A 14,647-nucleotide genomic window follows, 5' to 3' on the forward strand; every position below is an offset into this window, starting at 1 on the left:
TATAAAAATAATTAACAATTAAAATATGTTCTTTACTTATATTATTATTGTTATTTTTATTATTACTATTACTATTATTATTATTATTATTATTATAACAACAACAATAATAACTACAATAATTTTAATTACAATTACCAGCATAATAATAATTATAAAAATTAAACAATTATGTTAATTGATTTAATTAATAATTTGCAACAGCAGGAAAATAAACATCAGTCTATCAATTATTTTTCAAATATTTTGATGATTATGTTAGTTGATTTAATTAATCAATTATGATTATGTTAATTGATTTAATTAATAATTTGCAACAGCAGGAAAATAAACATCAGTCTATCAATTATTTGTCAAATATTTATTAATATTTCATACTTAATTAATTAAAATCCGGAAAAAAAAAATCTTTTAAGGCTCATGACATCTATGGTTTTATCACATTATTAATTTATTAGGCCGTGCATTTCACTTTGTGTACTTCAGCAAGTCACTTTATGCACAACGATCCAGTCTACCTAGCTGGATCAATGGGTTTCACTAAAATGCTGGGTGTATCCTGTGATGGACTTGGATTTCATACAGGGGGAATACCACTCTCTCATCCGCTTTACACTACAGAAACTGGGGATTAGCTCCAGCCATGAGCCCTAGTGGGTTCCGGAAGAATTCACTTTTATGTTGGAACACCTTAATAGTGTAGTGGTAATCAGTAGGTCTATGGTTTTCAAACCTACTGGGTAACCTGTGTGGGAGAGCGACAACCATAGATTCCCCTCCTCCCCCCCACCCACACAGGCACAAGTAAAATTCACCGCTAAGTTTTGAATTCCCGACATCGACACTGATTGTCCGAACCTACATCGCTGAGTCAACCACCCTCCCACACACTATTCTATAATAAGGGATTGGCTAAAAAACATGGCACTTACAGCTCGACAAACATCGCAAATAACATCTTCATCGTATTCTATACCAAGGCCTTCTTCAGTTTGTATTGCATGTTCTATGTTGCTATGGCACTGTGGAAGAAAGAAACAAGAGTCAATGAAAAAACAAACAAAAGGTATGGTACTCTGACTTTTGAATTCATTAACCAATAATTAAAATTCTTTAGACATAATTAAAATTGCATTTTTTCATTAGACTTGATTTGGTGTTTAAAATGCACGTTTTGAAGAGTTTAAAATTCCACATTTTCCTTCAAGGACTAGTAATTAGGTCAATTGGCAAGCCATGGAGAACCCTAGATTATATTACTAATAAAAACCGTGCCCGTATTAATAGCAGTTCACTCTAACCTGCTACGCTCCAGCGAACATGTCACATTGTGAGGAACATAATAGCTTGTGACTTAAGTAAATAAGTCTTGTAAGTATGAATAATGGAGATTTGTATTAAAAGGGGAGTTTTTCTCTGATAGAAGCTACTTAAGTATAAGAGGTTACAAAAATATGAGAAATACAGAATAATGAAATATTAAATTAAAATTACATAGAATACTGACAACATATTTTAGTGTGCACTTTATAATTTTTAGTAATTGTGCTCCTGTTTTATAGCAAATAGGACATATAGTAAATAAAAATACCCCATCAGACTAAATGACTGGCCAGACTTTGATTGTTATGTTAAAGGTATTAAGCATTGTCCAACTTCAAACAGACACAAAAAATAATTATGTCAGATTTCTGATACATACATACACCATCGAATAAAGTCTTATCAAACACTGTAGTGTCTAACAGACAAAATCTGATGTTATATACCCAGCTTAACCTGGAACACATTCAGATTGTTGTGCGCAGTCATACTTTAGTTTGATAAAGGTAGAACACTGTCAAACAAACAGGAAGATATATATATATAATACACATCTAGATGTGTATAAGAGACAGAGCCGGCAGATATATATATATATAATTTTAATTTTATATTTATAAAATAAGCATACACTATCAGATAAATGTCTGATTAAACATTGCTTTTAGTCTGACAAACCAAACATGATGGTAAACTATACCCAGCTTTATAACTAGTAAATAGCCACAGTGACAGATGGTAGATGCAGTCAATCAGTATTGCTAACGAGGAAATAAACCAATGGCTATTCACATAAATTTAAAACTAATGGTCACAAACAAACAGATCTACTTGACTCACAAGCTACATTCGTAATATTTTTAGTGTCTCATATTTCAACTAAGGGTATTCATTCTTAAAAATGTTTATTAATGTACTATTGCTCCTTTATGATTGGTTGTTGTGATGAAATCATATTAGATATTTTTTCAGAAAGAAACCAGAAAAAAAACAAAAACAAAAAAACAAATCAAAAATAGAAATTGACGTTATCAGTTATGAATTTTCAATAAGACAGTATTGGAAATTAACTCAGCTTTTGATAAACTGCAGGTTTCTTACATTCTTGATTTCTATTCAGTTTATAGTCCACGCAATAAATATTGGACAGTGTTATTTATGTGTCTGCTAATTAGGAAAGAAATACTATCTCGTAATTTTCAATTGAATGGTAATAACATGCGTATACTGTACAAACTGAAATTAAAATCTGAAATCAAAATCTTCCATCATCAATTAGATGATTTGTAATAAATCATTTTTTATTTTTATTTGTACATAAATATTGAATAATGTATACCTAGTGTTAAAAAACGAAGATGATTAAAAAGTAGATTCGAAAAAGATCAACATTAAATTGGCCAATTCATTTTAAATATTCTCTTACTGACCGCTAGTCATTAAATCAATTTTATCCCAAACATGGAATAATGTATTTGATTGCACAAAAATATAAAAAATTTTAGTAGCTGTACCTACAAGAAATATCAAATACATTGGACAATAATTAACAACATTGCCTTTTAATCATTATTATTTCTTTGCAACTCACCTGTGTTTCGCATTCCTCAATGATTTTCTCCATGGTTAATTCATCAATCGCTGAATAACCTAGTAAGATAACAAAATATCAAGGTTAAATATAATACAGTGCACCCGCAAAATGGAGACATCTCTAATTCTGAATATCTTTAATTCGAGACCACTTTTTCAAAGAACAAAATAACAATCTTCAATCTAACACTAAGCTACCCCTCTACGTGGAAACTGAACCCCTGAGACTACCCAAAATTGTCATGTTCCAAGTTGGTCTTGAATTGGAGGGCTAACTTTTCATACAAATAATTTGTTTTTAGCTACATCATTAAATACTGTATTTGTACTATGAACATCATAGTTCTTTGGGTTTAAACGCATTTCCTTAGATACAAAAAAAAAAAAAATAAAAAAATAATTGTAGATAGGCTTTAAATACCCACAGTTCTAGTCTATCATAACCCAGAGTTAGGGGTAGGTAGCCTGGAGCTAGGCCTAACAACAAATATTTTAATGATGCAATTTCTCTTCTTGGTTCATAGTACTTTTAGAAATTGTTATCCGGGAAAACAAATAATAAACCAATTTTGCATGAAATTTGGGAATTTTGCATGAAAAAGAGGGTGGACTTAAGTGAACCCATGGTAACAAAATACTTTCAATAAAGCAAACATTACTCATGAATATTTAAATAATTACACTGGAACCAGTGAATATTTAATCATGATGAATATTTAAATATTTTCATTAACATGCATTATTTATGTCATTTGTAAATGATTTGCGTTCATAAGAGTCTCACTGACACAGGGTATGATATTACCACACTAATATTATCGAAATAAATTGCATCCTTGGTAAATCAAACCCTTGTTGAACCACAGGCTCATATGGGATGGAGCTTACCCCCCTCCCCCCACCTCCCAGTTTCAAGTAACGTGATGCGGATGAGAGTATGACATTCCCTTCCCAGCTGGTACCCCTTGGTACAGCTGGATAGACTGAAGTATCAGAAGGTGCCTTGCACAAGGACCTAGATGTTGGGAAACCAAAACATTTCTACTGCACCAAACCACCTCCTATGCACTTTACATTATTACACCAGTCAACTAAATACCCATGCAACACACTGCCACAGGGTTGGGAGGACCATTTCATAAGCACCTAGAATAAGCCTGTTGTATCAGATCCTACATTCCAGGTTTACCACTTATACAGTATACACGTACTGACTGTACCTAAGGCCCAATAAAAAAAAATTATTAGTTTATCACCCCTTTCTCATCACTTTTGGGGAAATTCAGATTTTTTTTTTTTTTCTTTTTTCAATCAACATAGGCCATATTTTTATTTCAAGCGGTCGTTATTCCATCTTTTTTCACTTGAAAAGCTAAGGATTTCTTGCAAATATGTTTACTGGTACAACAAAAACATATTTTTAAAATCTAAATTTGATTCCCTTCTTATGACTTTTTATATATTTTTCCCTAACCATTGATTTACTTGCGAAGATCTGTAAAATGGGGGCGAGGTTACAAAAAAAGAAAAAAAAAAAAAAAACCTCCCTCCCTCATCAGTTTTTATTCTTTGATAGGGTGATAAACTAACAACTAACAATTTTTTTTTTATGAGGCGTAAATTGCTACACATATAATGTACTGTATGGTAACATGTTTTATTTACAATTTTAAAAATACTGTATGGCAGTTCATAAGTGGAATTATGTTTATCTGTTATTATAATGAATAATAACTTTTGACTCATCAATAAAACTAAATAGAGTTCAATATCATGAAACCAAACAACCATAGAGAATAATCACATTTTTGCATATTTACACTAACATTCAATTACCAACACCACTACCCTTTGACCATTAAAGCTAGTGAATTTGAAATGCAAACATTTCTGCAATGTTTGTAGTTTGATACCCCCACCTTTTATGTAATGAAATTTCTTCACTGTTTCAGCTGTATTGATTCTCCTAGCTAATAATTTATTTAGACAAACTCTGGAGAAAGATTCCTGGCAGAACATTTTGGGACAATTCTCCTTCTCAACCAATCACAGCATAGCAAGTTCAGGATGCTTACATTATCAAAAAGCATTAATAGATGAGAAAGCAGGCTTTAGATAATTATGACATGATATACTCATGGAAATAATGCTTGAACATTCCGACACATCCTAAATAAAATCATAAGCTTACAGTGTTTAAAATCTTTAACAGGCAGACAGATGTAAATGTTATAATTATGACATCAACTTGTCAGGAATTACCATGCAAAAAGCGTTTCTCATTAAAATAAAATGAAGACGGCCATTTATTGAATGTTCATGTAGACTACCATAGGGATATGTTTATGATTCAATGACACACTTTCAAGTAATAAATTCATATAGCTGAACGTCTAAAAGTGCTTCACTTTATTGAATTGTGTGTACAAATATATACAGTATGCTCTGTTTGAGCCTGCCATACAGATAAGCCTGTATGTATATGTGTGAATGGGCAGGCCTTGCTCTAACTTACTTTGGTTACTAGCCCGCTGGGCTAAATTGCTAGAGATGTTACTAGCCCATAGACGGTTTTACTAGCCCACTATATTTTCTTTAGGCTCATATGTAGGTATGAAGGAAATACCTTGGTAATTTATCAGGCAAGTTAAGGAGGTAGATGATTATTATTATTATTATTATTATTATTATTATTATTAAATTATTGTAGTATTTATTATTATAGTATTCCTAGATTATTATTACAAATATTATGAATAATGAATATATCCTTCTTACATTTTCAATTTCTATAGCCTATATTGATTGTTTATTTATGATTTTTGTGTTTATGCCCCCTCGGGGGAAATGCATTATGTTATGATCTGGCAGTTAAATACTGTGGCAAAAAAGGTAAATCCGGTGGAGGTGCATGATGGCAGCAGGGGCTTAAGCCCTCCACCGGACAGGTCAAGGGTCCCACATTCGACAGAGTTCGTCGGGCAGTCAGACTAAAAAATATATAAAAATAGGCCCAAGCCACACCAACACATGTCTGTCACAATCTGAGAGTGTCATTTCTGGCTATCCAGAGGTTCCTAATTCTTTAAAAAAATCTCATTTGAGGGGAAGACCCTATCAAACCCTCCCCTTAGCTCAGGCCTACCAGCCCAAGTCCCCCTGTCGGACAGCTCAGCTCCCACACCCCCCCCCCCAAAAATATATCTTAGAGCCGCCACTGCATGATGGGTCATCGTAAGTACCCTATTACTGTACAAGAGTCATAAAAGAATATACCGCTACACATTTCCTGATAACCGAGTCCCATATGGATACTTTATTAGTAAACATAATACCGTAAGGCAGTATATAGGGCAGAGACACTCCTCCTCCTAGGAGCCTATTTTTTGTCATTTGATTGTATTTTATTGTATGTGTTGTTGGCCCTAGAGAATAACAATGCTTTGGCACTGAGCTAGTCACCCATAAAGAAGATATTATAAAAAAATAAATAAATAAAATAAATAAATAAATAAAAATAATATTAAAATAATAATAAATAATAATAATAATAATAATAATAATAATAATAATAATAATAATAATAATAATAATAATAATAGTAATAATAATAATAATAATAAAAACTGGTATTAATGCCAAGTATGTTTAATTCACTGTTTCAAGCCTTAACATAAACCCTTAAAGAAAAATGATATTTTTTTTCCACTATAACTTTGTCAAGAGAAAATAAATTAAGGTCTGATCTTTTTTGAATATAAAGAAAAGAAAAAAACATGTATTTTATTACATGGCCCAACATATGTTAATGCAAATAAGCAGTAACGGTGGGAGCGAGTCATTTAGACGCCCACATGATTTGCCTTTTACTAGTTAAGAAATTTTCTGGCTGATGAGAATATATTTTGAGACTAGATAAAAAAAATAATTTTATTGTACAGTTGCTCAAGGGTAATTATCTGTGGTGTAATCAATAGGATAAATGATTTCTATATAAAAGAGTGAATCTACTGTATAGCTTTTTAGGTGAGACGTTTGTTTATACCTAGTTTATTGGTTGTTTCCCGGCATAGTTCGGCCGTCTTTTGGACGGCCTACAGTTATTTAGGACAGCCATTTTTACCGTGACGGTTTGGATGGCTTGTCCTAATCAGCTCAGCCTAGCCTAATTGGGTCGTAGGGATTCTCAAAGATGAGCGTGGCCCGGCCATCGGCTCAGTGCCACGCCCGCTGGCTCCTATTTTGGACGGCCTATTTCGCTTTTCTGGCTAAACCCCTGCTTCCCGGTGTACTGCCCAATCACCAAAGGAAGGACTACAATGGAAATAAGCTCTCTCAGACTTTTGAGGCTAATCCTCGGCGTTTACACCGAGTAAATCCACCCATCTTGAGTGGAGTGTAAAAAAAATCCATGTTTGTGTGCTTGGATCAAAATTAAAAAAGACACACTTTAACAATGAAACATCTCCTCATTTGAATGGTCAATATTTTTCACTTACCCGTCTCTTCTCTCTCACGGTTTGCAATCTCCAGCCAGACCCTGTCGGTCTCATCCAGATCATACTTGCAGACGGCCTCGAGAGACTGCCAGAACCCTTTCATATCCTTGTCATCCTCATCCTCATTGCCCTTCGGGGGCAGCTTAACAAGTTTGCGAGGTCTATAAAAAATTAAACAAGGTATACAATTTTAAAAATTAAAAATTATTTCTTGAAGTTTCACATGGCAAGTATCAATAATAAAATAATTAAATTTTTGGTACGCTGTTTTTATTTTTTTAGGTAACTGTAAAACCACTTGTTGATTGTCGAAGTTTCGTTATATTTTACATGCGTTATTAAATAAAACCAAACAATTATTAGTACCTTAAACGTTTACAGTAGCTTTCCAAGAAGTGCATCACCTAGACAACTAATCTCTAGTAGTAACAATATTCCACAACTAATCTCTTGCGGTTACACACTTCCTAAACAGCTTATTTTCCTGGGTATAGCATTCTCATGGAAACAACATTAACCAGGGTAATAATTATTTTCCTCTGGACAACACATCTCTCTCAGGGATTTCAACTTCCAGGCAATTTATCTTCTGAGGAAAATAACACAGGAAGCTCACAGTATCAGGAGAACATTATCTCGAAGGTTACAATACCTCATATTGGAGACCTCTATTCCCAGGCTAACAACTTCCTAGGTAACACATTTCCCAGGCAAATAATTGCACAGGAACACATATTTTTTAAGGGATATACTGTACCTCATCTTCCTGGAACTTAACTCTCATGACACTTTTTGCTGGGTAACACATATACCTTATCAACAAAATTCAGTAATTTACGAGGGTTTGAAACTACCTGGGTACATCATAACCTTCTGTAAAACACATCCTTAAAGAATACAATGTCTACAAAGGAATCAAATTTCCAGAAAACGAAATCACTGACTCTAAAAACTAGGCAACCATATTAATATATGCAAGAATTGCTATGCAAAAACTATATTTATCCTAGACTATCTTTCATTAATAACACATTTTTCGTCTCCTGTGAGATGATTTATGCTCAGTCAGCAGTACTCTCGGGGGACTACAGGTGGTTTCACATGAATAAACATGTAATTAGCCGCCATGTATCTAATAACTTCGCAAAGAATATTGGGTGAGCTAAGGAAATGAAGCTGATAAAGCTATAGTCAGTATGCATGCCCATCATTCTTGTCTATTGTGAATTCAGACGATGGAACTCCAGACATCAACAGGGAAAATTGTTTGGATAACATTCCATTAATGTGTCATGATTAGTACATTCTCGCTAGTCATCTGTAGATAATTAATCACTTGATCATGTTTTTTTTTTTTTTTATGACACTTTGATTAGCTGGATTTCCTCCAAGGCTGAAGTATTATACATATACATCACCCTGTACAATTTCCATTTTTGTCTACATCAGGGAAGAACTTTCACATCAGAGATGGGGGAAAAATACCACCTCATCACCACAATGGTTGGGGCTGAAGTAAGAAAATTTATGATTATGGCACCTCTACATGGTCGGAAATGGCAATCTCAGAATATTTGAATATAATTTTCTTTCCTTCTCCATTTCATTTGAGAATTGTGGAAAAAAAAAAAAGAAAAGAAAAAAAAAAAAAACAACTTGCACTCTAGGTTCCTGGCACTAAACATTTTTCTACCACAAAAATAATAAAAAAAAAAATAAAATAAGAAAATTCACTCACCCAGTGGTTGGGTTTGAGGTGAGCAAATTTTTTGCTGGTGCTACAAATAGTTAGACATTACATCATATCAGCATCCCACTTAATCCATTATCCCTATTAGTCTACCTTTCCCCATGTTAATACCATACTCTTGTAAACAATGCTAGAGTAGGGTTGCCTAGGTGGTGTTTCTATAAACAGTAAACTTTTTTATAAAAATCGACTGGAAAATGATTTATTTTTAGCTATGTTGCGCTGGCCGGATCAAAATCTTTGGCAGGCCGGGGGATGAATACCAGGGCAGTAGAATATATTGGATCTAATGGCCACCAATACAAAAAAGATCTATAAATCAATCAGCAAAAAAGATCAGTCAATCAGCTGGGTATTCCTTGATAAAGGTAGAGGTAGGAGAATAACCCGACACTCACAGCATCATTGTGCTGAATTGCGTGGGCGTGGTCTGTGACTACCTAGTCGCAATAAAGAGGTGGTTACAGCTACGTGTTTACATCATTCCCAACGATGGAGCTGAAATGAACCATAGCATCGGAGTAACCATCTACTCTCACGAAAGACGCAATGGGTTATTTGAAGTGCACACAAGCCAGTGTGTACACTGGATCTCCATTTTTTAAGTCATTATCCGTGAAGACTCGGTTCTAATAGCTGAACCCTGGGTGATGAGTGGCTCCAACAGGCAGTTACGGCTGTACTTAGCAGCGCCCCTGTCATACTTGCTGTCTACTTGCTGATGAAGAGAACACCTGACAAATATTAAACTCTGGAAATTATCCTAATATAATCTCTAAAAACTGAACTAAAATTATGATTTGGAATTTCTTGCTGGAAAAGAACATACACAGAGTTTTGTACTAAAAACATTCACGACAAACTTTACATGTAAGCCTGACATTATCAGATGCCAACTACTACAGTTGAACTTGCGAAATGGCATTACAAAATTGTTCGACTTAGATATAATTAATTATTTAATGGAAAACACAACAATTTGGCATGTAAAATATGATCGACATAGAAAGTTTTACTGTATATAAGAATATCTTGATTGACAGTGTTATGTTATTGCACTATTGAGTGTTATGTCAACCATAATCATATATTATGGTCACAAAACAGATTTCAAGGAATGCATAAAGACCACTCTACTGTTTTTCTTTGTCAATAAAACTAAGTGTATTCGCCTCTGTCCAGACATTCTTAGCAGAACCATTTTGATACAGTAGATGATGAAAGAACGTTTTTATATATGAGGTATCTTGCCTATAAATAAGGTTTATTGAGAAAAAAAAAGCCGCAATGCATAATGGGATCTAAAAGCGGGCAACAGAAATGGTGGTGGTGTGGTGTGCTGTCTGACTGACCACAATTTAGCCGTTAATAGCAAATATCGTGTGTGTTGTTGTTTTCTGCACCCTTTCTAATCCCATCATGCTCTGTTGTGGAATGTCCTCCGTTGATATTTCTTGACTCGCAATAAACCATATGAACTTACATCTTGTACACGCCAGGTGTTTTAGGCCGAACTTCCTCCACATTCGCAAAAGGTACACGGTTCGGATTAACAGGCACTTGCACACCTTTCTCCCACTCCGGTTTCCACGTGTCGGCCATCAGAAAATAGTCATTATGATCCAGATGAGCCGAATCCGGGAGTTTCATGGCACTAATTAAATCCTTGCGGAAAACCTGTAAAACCAATGATGACTTAGTTTAATAATAAGGTTTGTTTAGGAATGTTTTCTACAAACAGCAGGGTTTTAGCTACTGTAGAAAACTAAGGGTGGGTTATAGATATTTTAAGGGTGGGTAGATAAAAAACGCAAGAGTGAATTTTAACGATGGAAAACACGGGTAATAAGGGTGAGTGGAGGGCCATAAATTTGCTTTAGAGTGGGTAGAAAATTTCAAGGCTGGGTGGCACCACCCACCCTAACTACATCCCCAAATCAGTGTATACTGAAGTCATAAAGTATATAGTATACTACTGTACAGGTCTCCATTCACTTCCAGACAATTTTGGTACTGGGGTTTACCTGGTCTTTTTAATTAGAAAAATTATTATTACATAAATCTAAAAAAAAGATAAACGCTCATTTGTGGTTGCAAAAAGGTGGTCTTATAATTGGAAGTGGTATTTAATCGGAAGAGAGGTATTTAATTACAAGGAGACATGTACAACCATTTTCACTACATTAGACGGCACCAAAATATTAGCTCCGGCTAGATGAAGCACCGAAACAACACTGAACTGGTGTGCCAAACCACCTTTCCCAATATCTACATTCGTTAAGTAGTGAGGAATTTTGTTTAATTTCATTCTAATTTACAATTGAATATCTTTTTTTTTATAAATACAAAGAAAGTAATTCAAATATTGGGCTTATTGCGTGGTTTAACGAAGAACGACCAGTCGAATACGGCCATTGATTTTTCAAGTCTATTTTGGAAATGATAATATATAGACATTACTGCATGATAAAGACCAATATGAGACTAATTGGATCGGATTGGATTTATTCGGTGTAAACACCAAGGATATCCCACGAAAGTCTAGAAGAAGACTTATTTCCAGTGGGTTCCTTCTAGTGGTGATGGGCAGTGCACCGGGAGATAATCCCCTACTCTTTTCCGAAGAGTGTACTGCGTTCTTTAATGTGCACATGGGCCATAATGCACACGGGACCAACAGCTTAAACGTCTCATCCGAAAGACAGTGGGCTATTGTAACTTGTATTTCAGCCCTCTAGCTGAAACACAAGGAGAGGCAGCGATGGGAATTGAACCGAGGACATAGTGGTCTTCACGGTTCAGCGCACACACAGTGGCTACCACTAGATAAGCAAAGACTTGTGTGCAATAAGTATAAGTTAATAAGCTCTCTTATAAAACACCTAAAAACCCTTAAATATTGGAATTTAAATTAGAATTTTAATAATCTTATATTTAAACATGTTTAGAACTGTTATCATTTAAGCATGTTTCTATTATCTCTATAATGCGCAATGAGCATCAATTTTTTTATTTTTATTTCTTTTGTAACTATATGAAATTGATGAATTCTTTACTTACTTTTTTACTAGGTAGCATCAAAATAATTTGACATGTTTTTAAATTGAATTCTTAACAGAAAATTTTATTGCATCAGAATATATTAATATTTTAAATGCTTAACTTTTAATGCTTTGCTTTTATAAGCAAAATTTTATATTGTACGCATTTGCGTTTTTGTGAAATGGCCCCCACTCGACAGTGGTTTAGTCTACTTTTGGTGTGTTTTTGTCTCATGTTATTTGTGTTTGTTCCTTACTGTTTCGGTTTTTGTAAATTTCAAAGTTTTTAAGACAAATAAAATAAATGACAAAAAAAAAAATCAAAAAAAGAGAACCAAATTCTTGATAAGTTGACAACCTAAACAAGCAAAAAAAAAAATTTAAAAAATAAAATGTTTTGTGTTTCCTTATTATACCACAGCCAATATATCTTTTAACATGCACCAATAGATGAGATGACACTTCCTCCCAGGGACTTTTTAATTCATGTGTACTCACCTCCGCAGGCTGGTTGTGGCTAGTAGATTGGCTATACATGGTTGTCTTGTTGCACAAACAAGTTTAGTATTCAATTATGGTTTATTTTTCGACTTCCCTTGCCATTCTCGCAGAAGCTATGTTGTAAACACCTAGTAAAAAAAGAAACAAATTGAAAAAAATTATAAATATATCTTGCATATAATAATAACAACATTTCAAAAACTTATCAAAGGCGCTAGGTGAGGAAATAAAGCAAGTTAACGTTCTAGTAATAGGTAAGTTTTAATCAGTTAGCGATGAATAGCAGGGCAGTGCAGTATTTTGTTACAATTAATGTAACCACGGAAACATTTATTGCATTCTTCTTGTCTTTATCTATCAATTTAGCTTGTCTATTGTGTTTAGGTAAACGAATTATTTTGTTACAATTTGTAAACTGTTGAAATAATAGTGGTGGTCGGGAGCCTGTAAATCCTGGTTGGAAATGTCGAGTGCTGGACGAGCCCGTCCACCGCCGACCAGCGTGGTGACATCCCTGATTAGTCACATAAATATTTTATAGTGTGGACAGAGGTTTAGTCACTTGACTCGCTAGGATCAAAGTGACATTAGGGAGCCTTCGATTGCACGACAACGGTAAGACGTAGAACGTAATGACGTCACTAACAGTACAGTAATCTGCGCATGCGAGAACGTTAAGGTCACCTCATCGAGTAGATTCTGGAACGCAATTTGGCCAAACCTAGGAATGCAGAGAACGTAGGATGCCAGGTAGGACGGTCACGCATGAGTGATTCCGTTCTAGAATCGTGTCGTCGCACAAATCGAAAGCTCCTTATTTCCATGCATATTTGACAAAAACATGTGACATGCCTAAATATGGTCATGATGACATCACATCATGACCATATTGAGGCACATCATCACTATATATGGGCATACAACAGTTTTTTTTTTTGTCAAAGAAAATTTGATACATTAGTATGGAAAAAGCATTAATCTACCAGGTCAAGCATGAGCAAATGATAAATACCACTTTATAATCTATATTATAGGATTAATATGATTATGATCTACAAATCATAACATTAATATCAAACTGTTCAAATTACATTCCCTCTAGTCTAGAAAAGAAACAATTTAATATGTTAATCCAGAGTAATAATTTACTAAGATATGTAAAAAAATTCCATAGTAATTGAAAAAACATAATAAACCATTAAATGCTTCAATATGTACAGGTCATATAGAGTTCATTTATTATGTTACATCCATTAAAAATTAGTCAATTCTAAATTTGTACACAATATTATTTATTTGAGTCTGTGATAACCAACTGTTGAGTGACAATTCTATATTTTTTTAGTCAAAGAATCACAGTTCTTTATTTGAGTAATTAGGCCTATAGTACTTTAAAATTAAATTGTATGTCATTTCACAATAATAGAAATAAACAATAATGACAAAGTATTAACAGCATTACTCAGTGATGTAGTTATGGTGGGCGGTGCCACCCAACCTTGAAGTTTTCCACCCAGGCTAAAGCCAATTTTATTGCCCTCTACCCACCTTTATTAACCCCCCTTGCACGATCCTTAAAATCCACTCTTATTATTTATTTCAATGTTATCACCTACTGAACCTATCCACCCTTATAGTTTTCTGTAGCTACAACCATGCGATATTGGTCTGGTTAAATGGTAAATTTTCTAAATTGTTTTTGGCGTTTTTTGTTGTCATTTGTCACGGTAACATGTAACACTGCTTCATAATACTACAACATGCTACAACCAAGCGATTAATAGCCTACAGTTGAGTGCCACATTTTCCATAGCTATTTTAAAATAGATTAGGCCTAAAAAAAAAAAAAAAATGGTTTGTTTACTGTCACATTGTAAATATTTAAGTGAAGGGGTGGGCAGAATTTTTTTTTTTTTTTTAAAGAAAGATTACCCAGGGGT

The 14,647-nt window shown here is 34.0% G+C and overlaps 1 protein-coding gene across 1 annotated transcript in view; it reads right to left on the reverse strand.

The window, feature by feature from the left end:
- LOC117100244 overlaps positions 1-14,647 on the reverse strand; it is a 39,207-nt gene that overhangs the window by 13,932 nt on the left and 10,628 nt on the right. Inside the window, exons 2-6 of the mRNA XM_033239845.1 lie at positions 12,705-12,835; positions 10,649-10,842; positions 7,416-7,576; positions 2,915-2,973; positions 933-1,022 (exon numbers count right to left, since the gene is read on the reverse strand). Of these exons, the coding sequence (XP_033095736.1) occupies positions 933-1,022; positions 2,915-2,973; positions 7,416-7,576; positions 10,649-10,842; positions 12,705-12,743 (543 nt within the window). The 5' untranslated portion in view covers positions 12,744-12,835. The remainder of the gene's footprint in view (positions 1-932; positions 1,023-2,914; positions 2,974-7,415; positions 7,577-10,648; positions 10,843-12,704; positions 12,836-14,647) is intronic.

The sequence above is a fragment of the Anneissia japonica genome, unplaced genomic scaffold (genome assembly GCF_011630105.1).
Source record: "Anneissia japonica isolate Jap-2015-1 unplaced genomic scaffold, ASM1163010v1 scaffold6788_len1366326_cov149, whole genome shotgun sequence".
NCBI classification, from domain to species: domain Eukaryota; kingdom Metazoa; phylum Echinodermata; class Crinoidea; order Comatulida; family Comatulidae; genus Anneissia; species Anneissia japonica.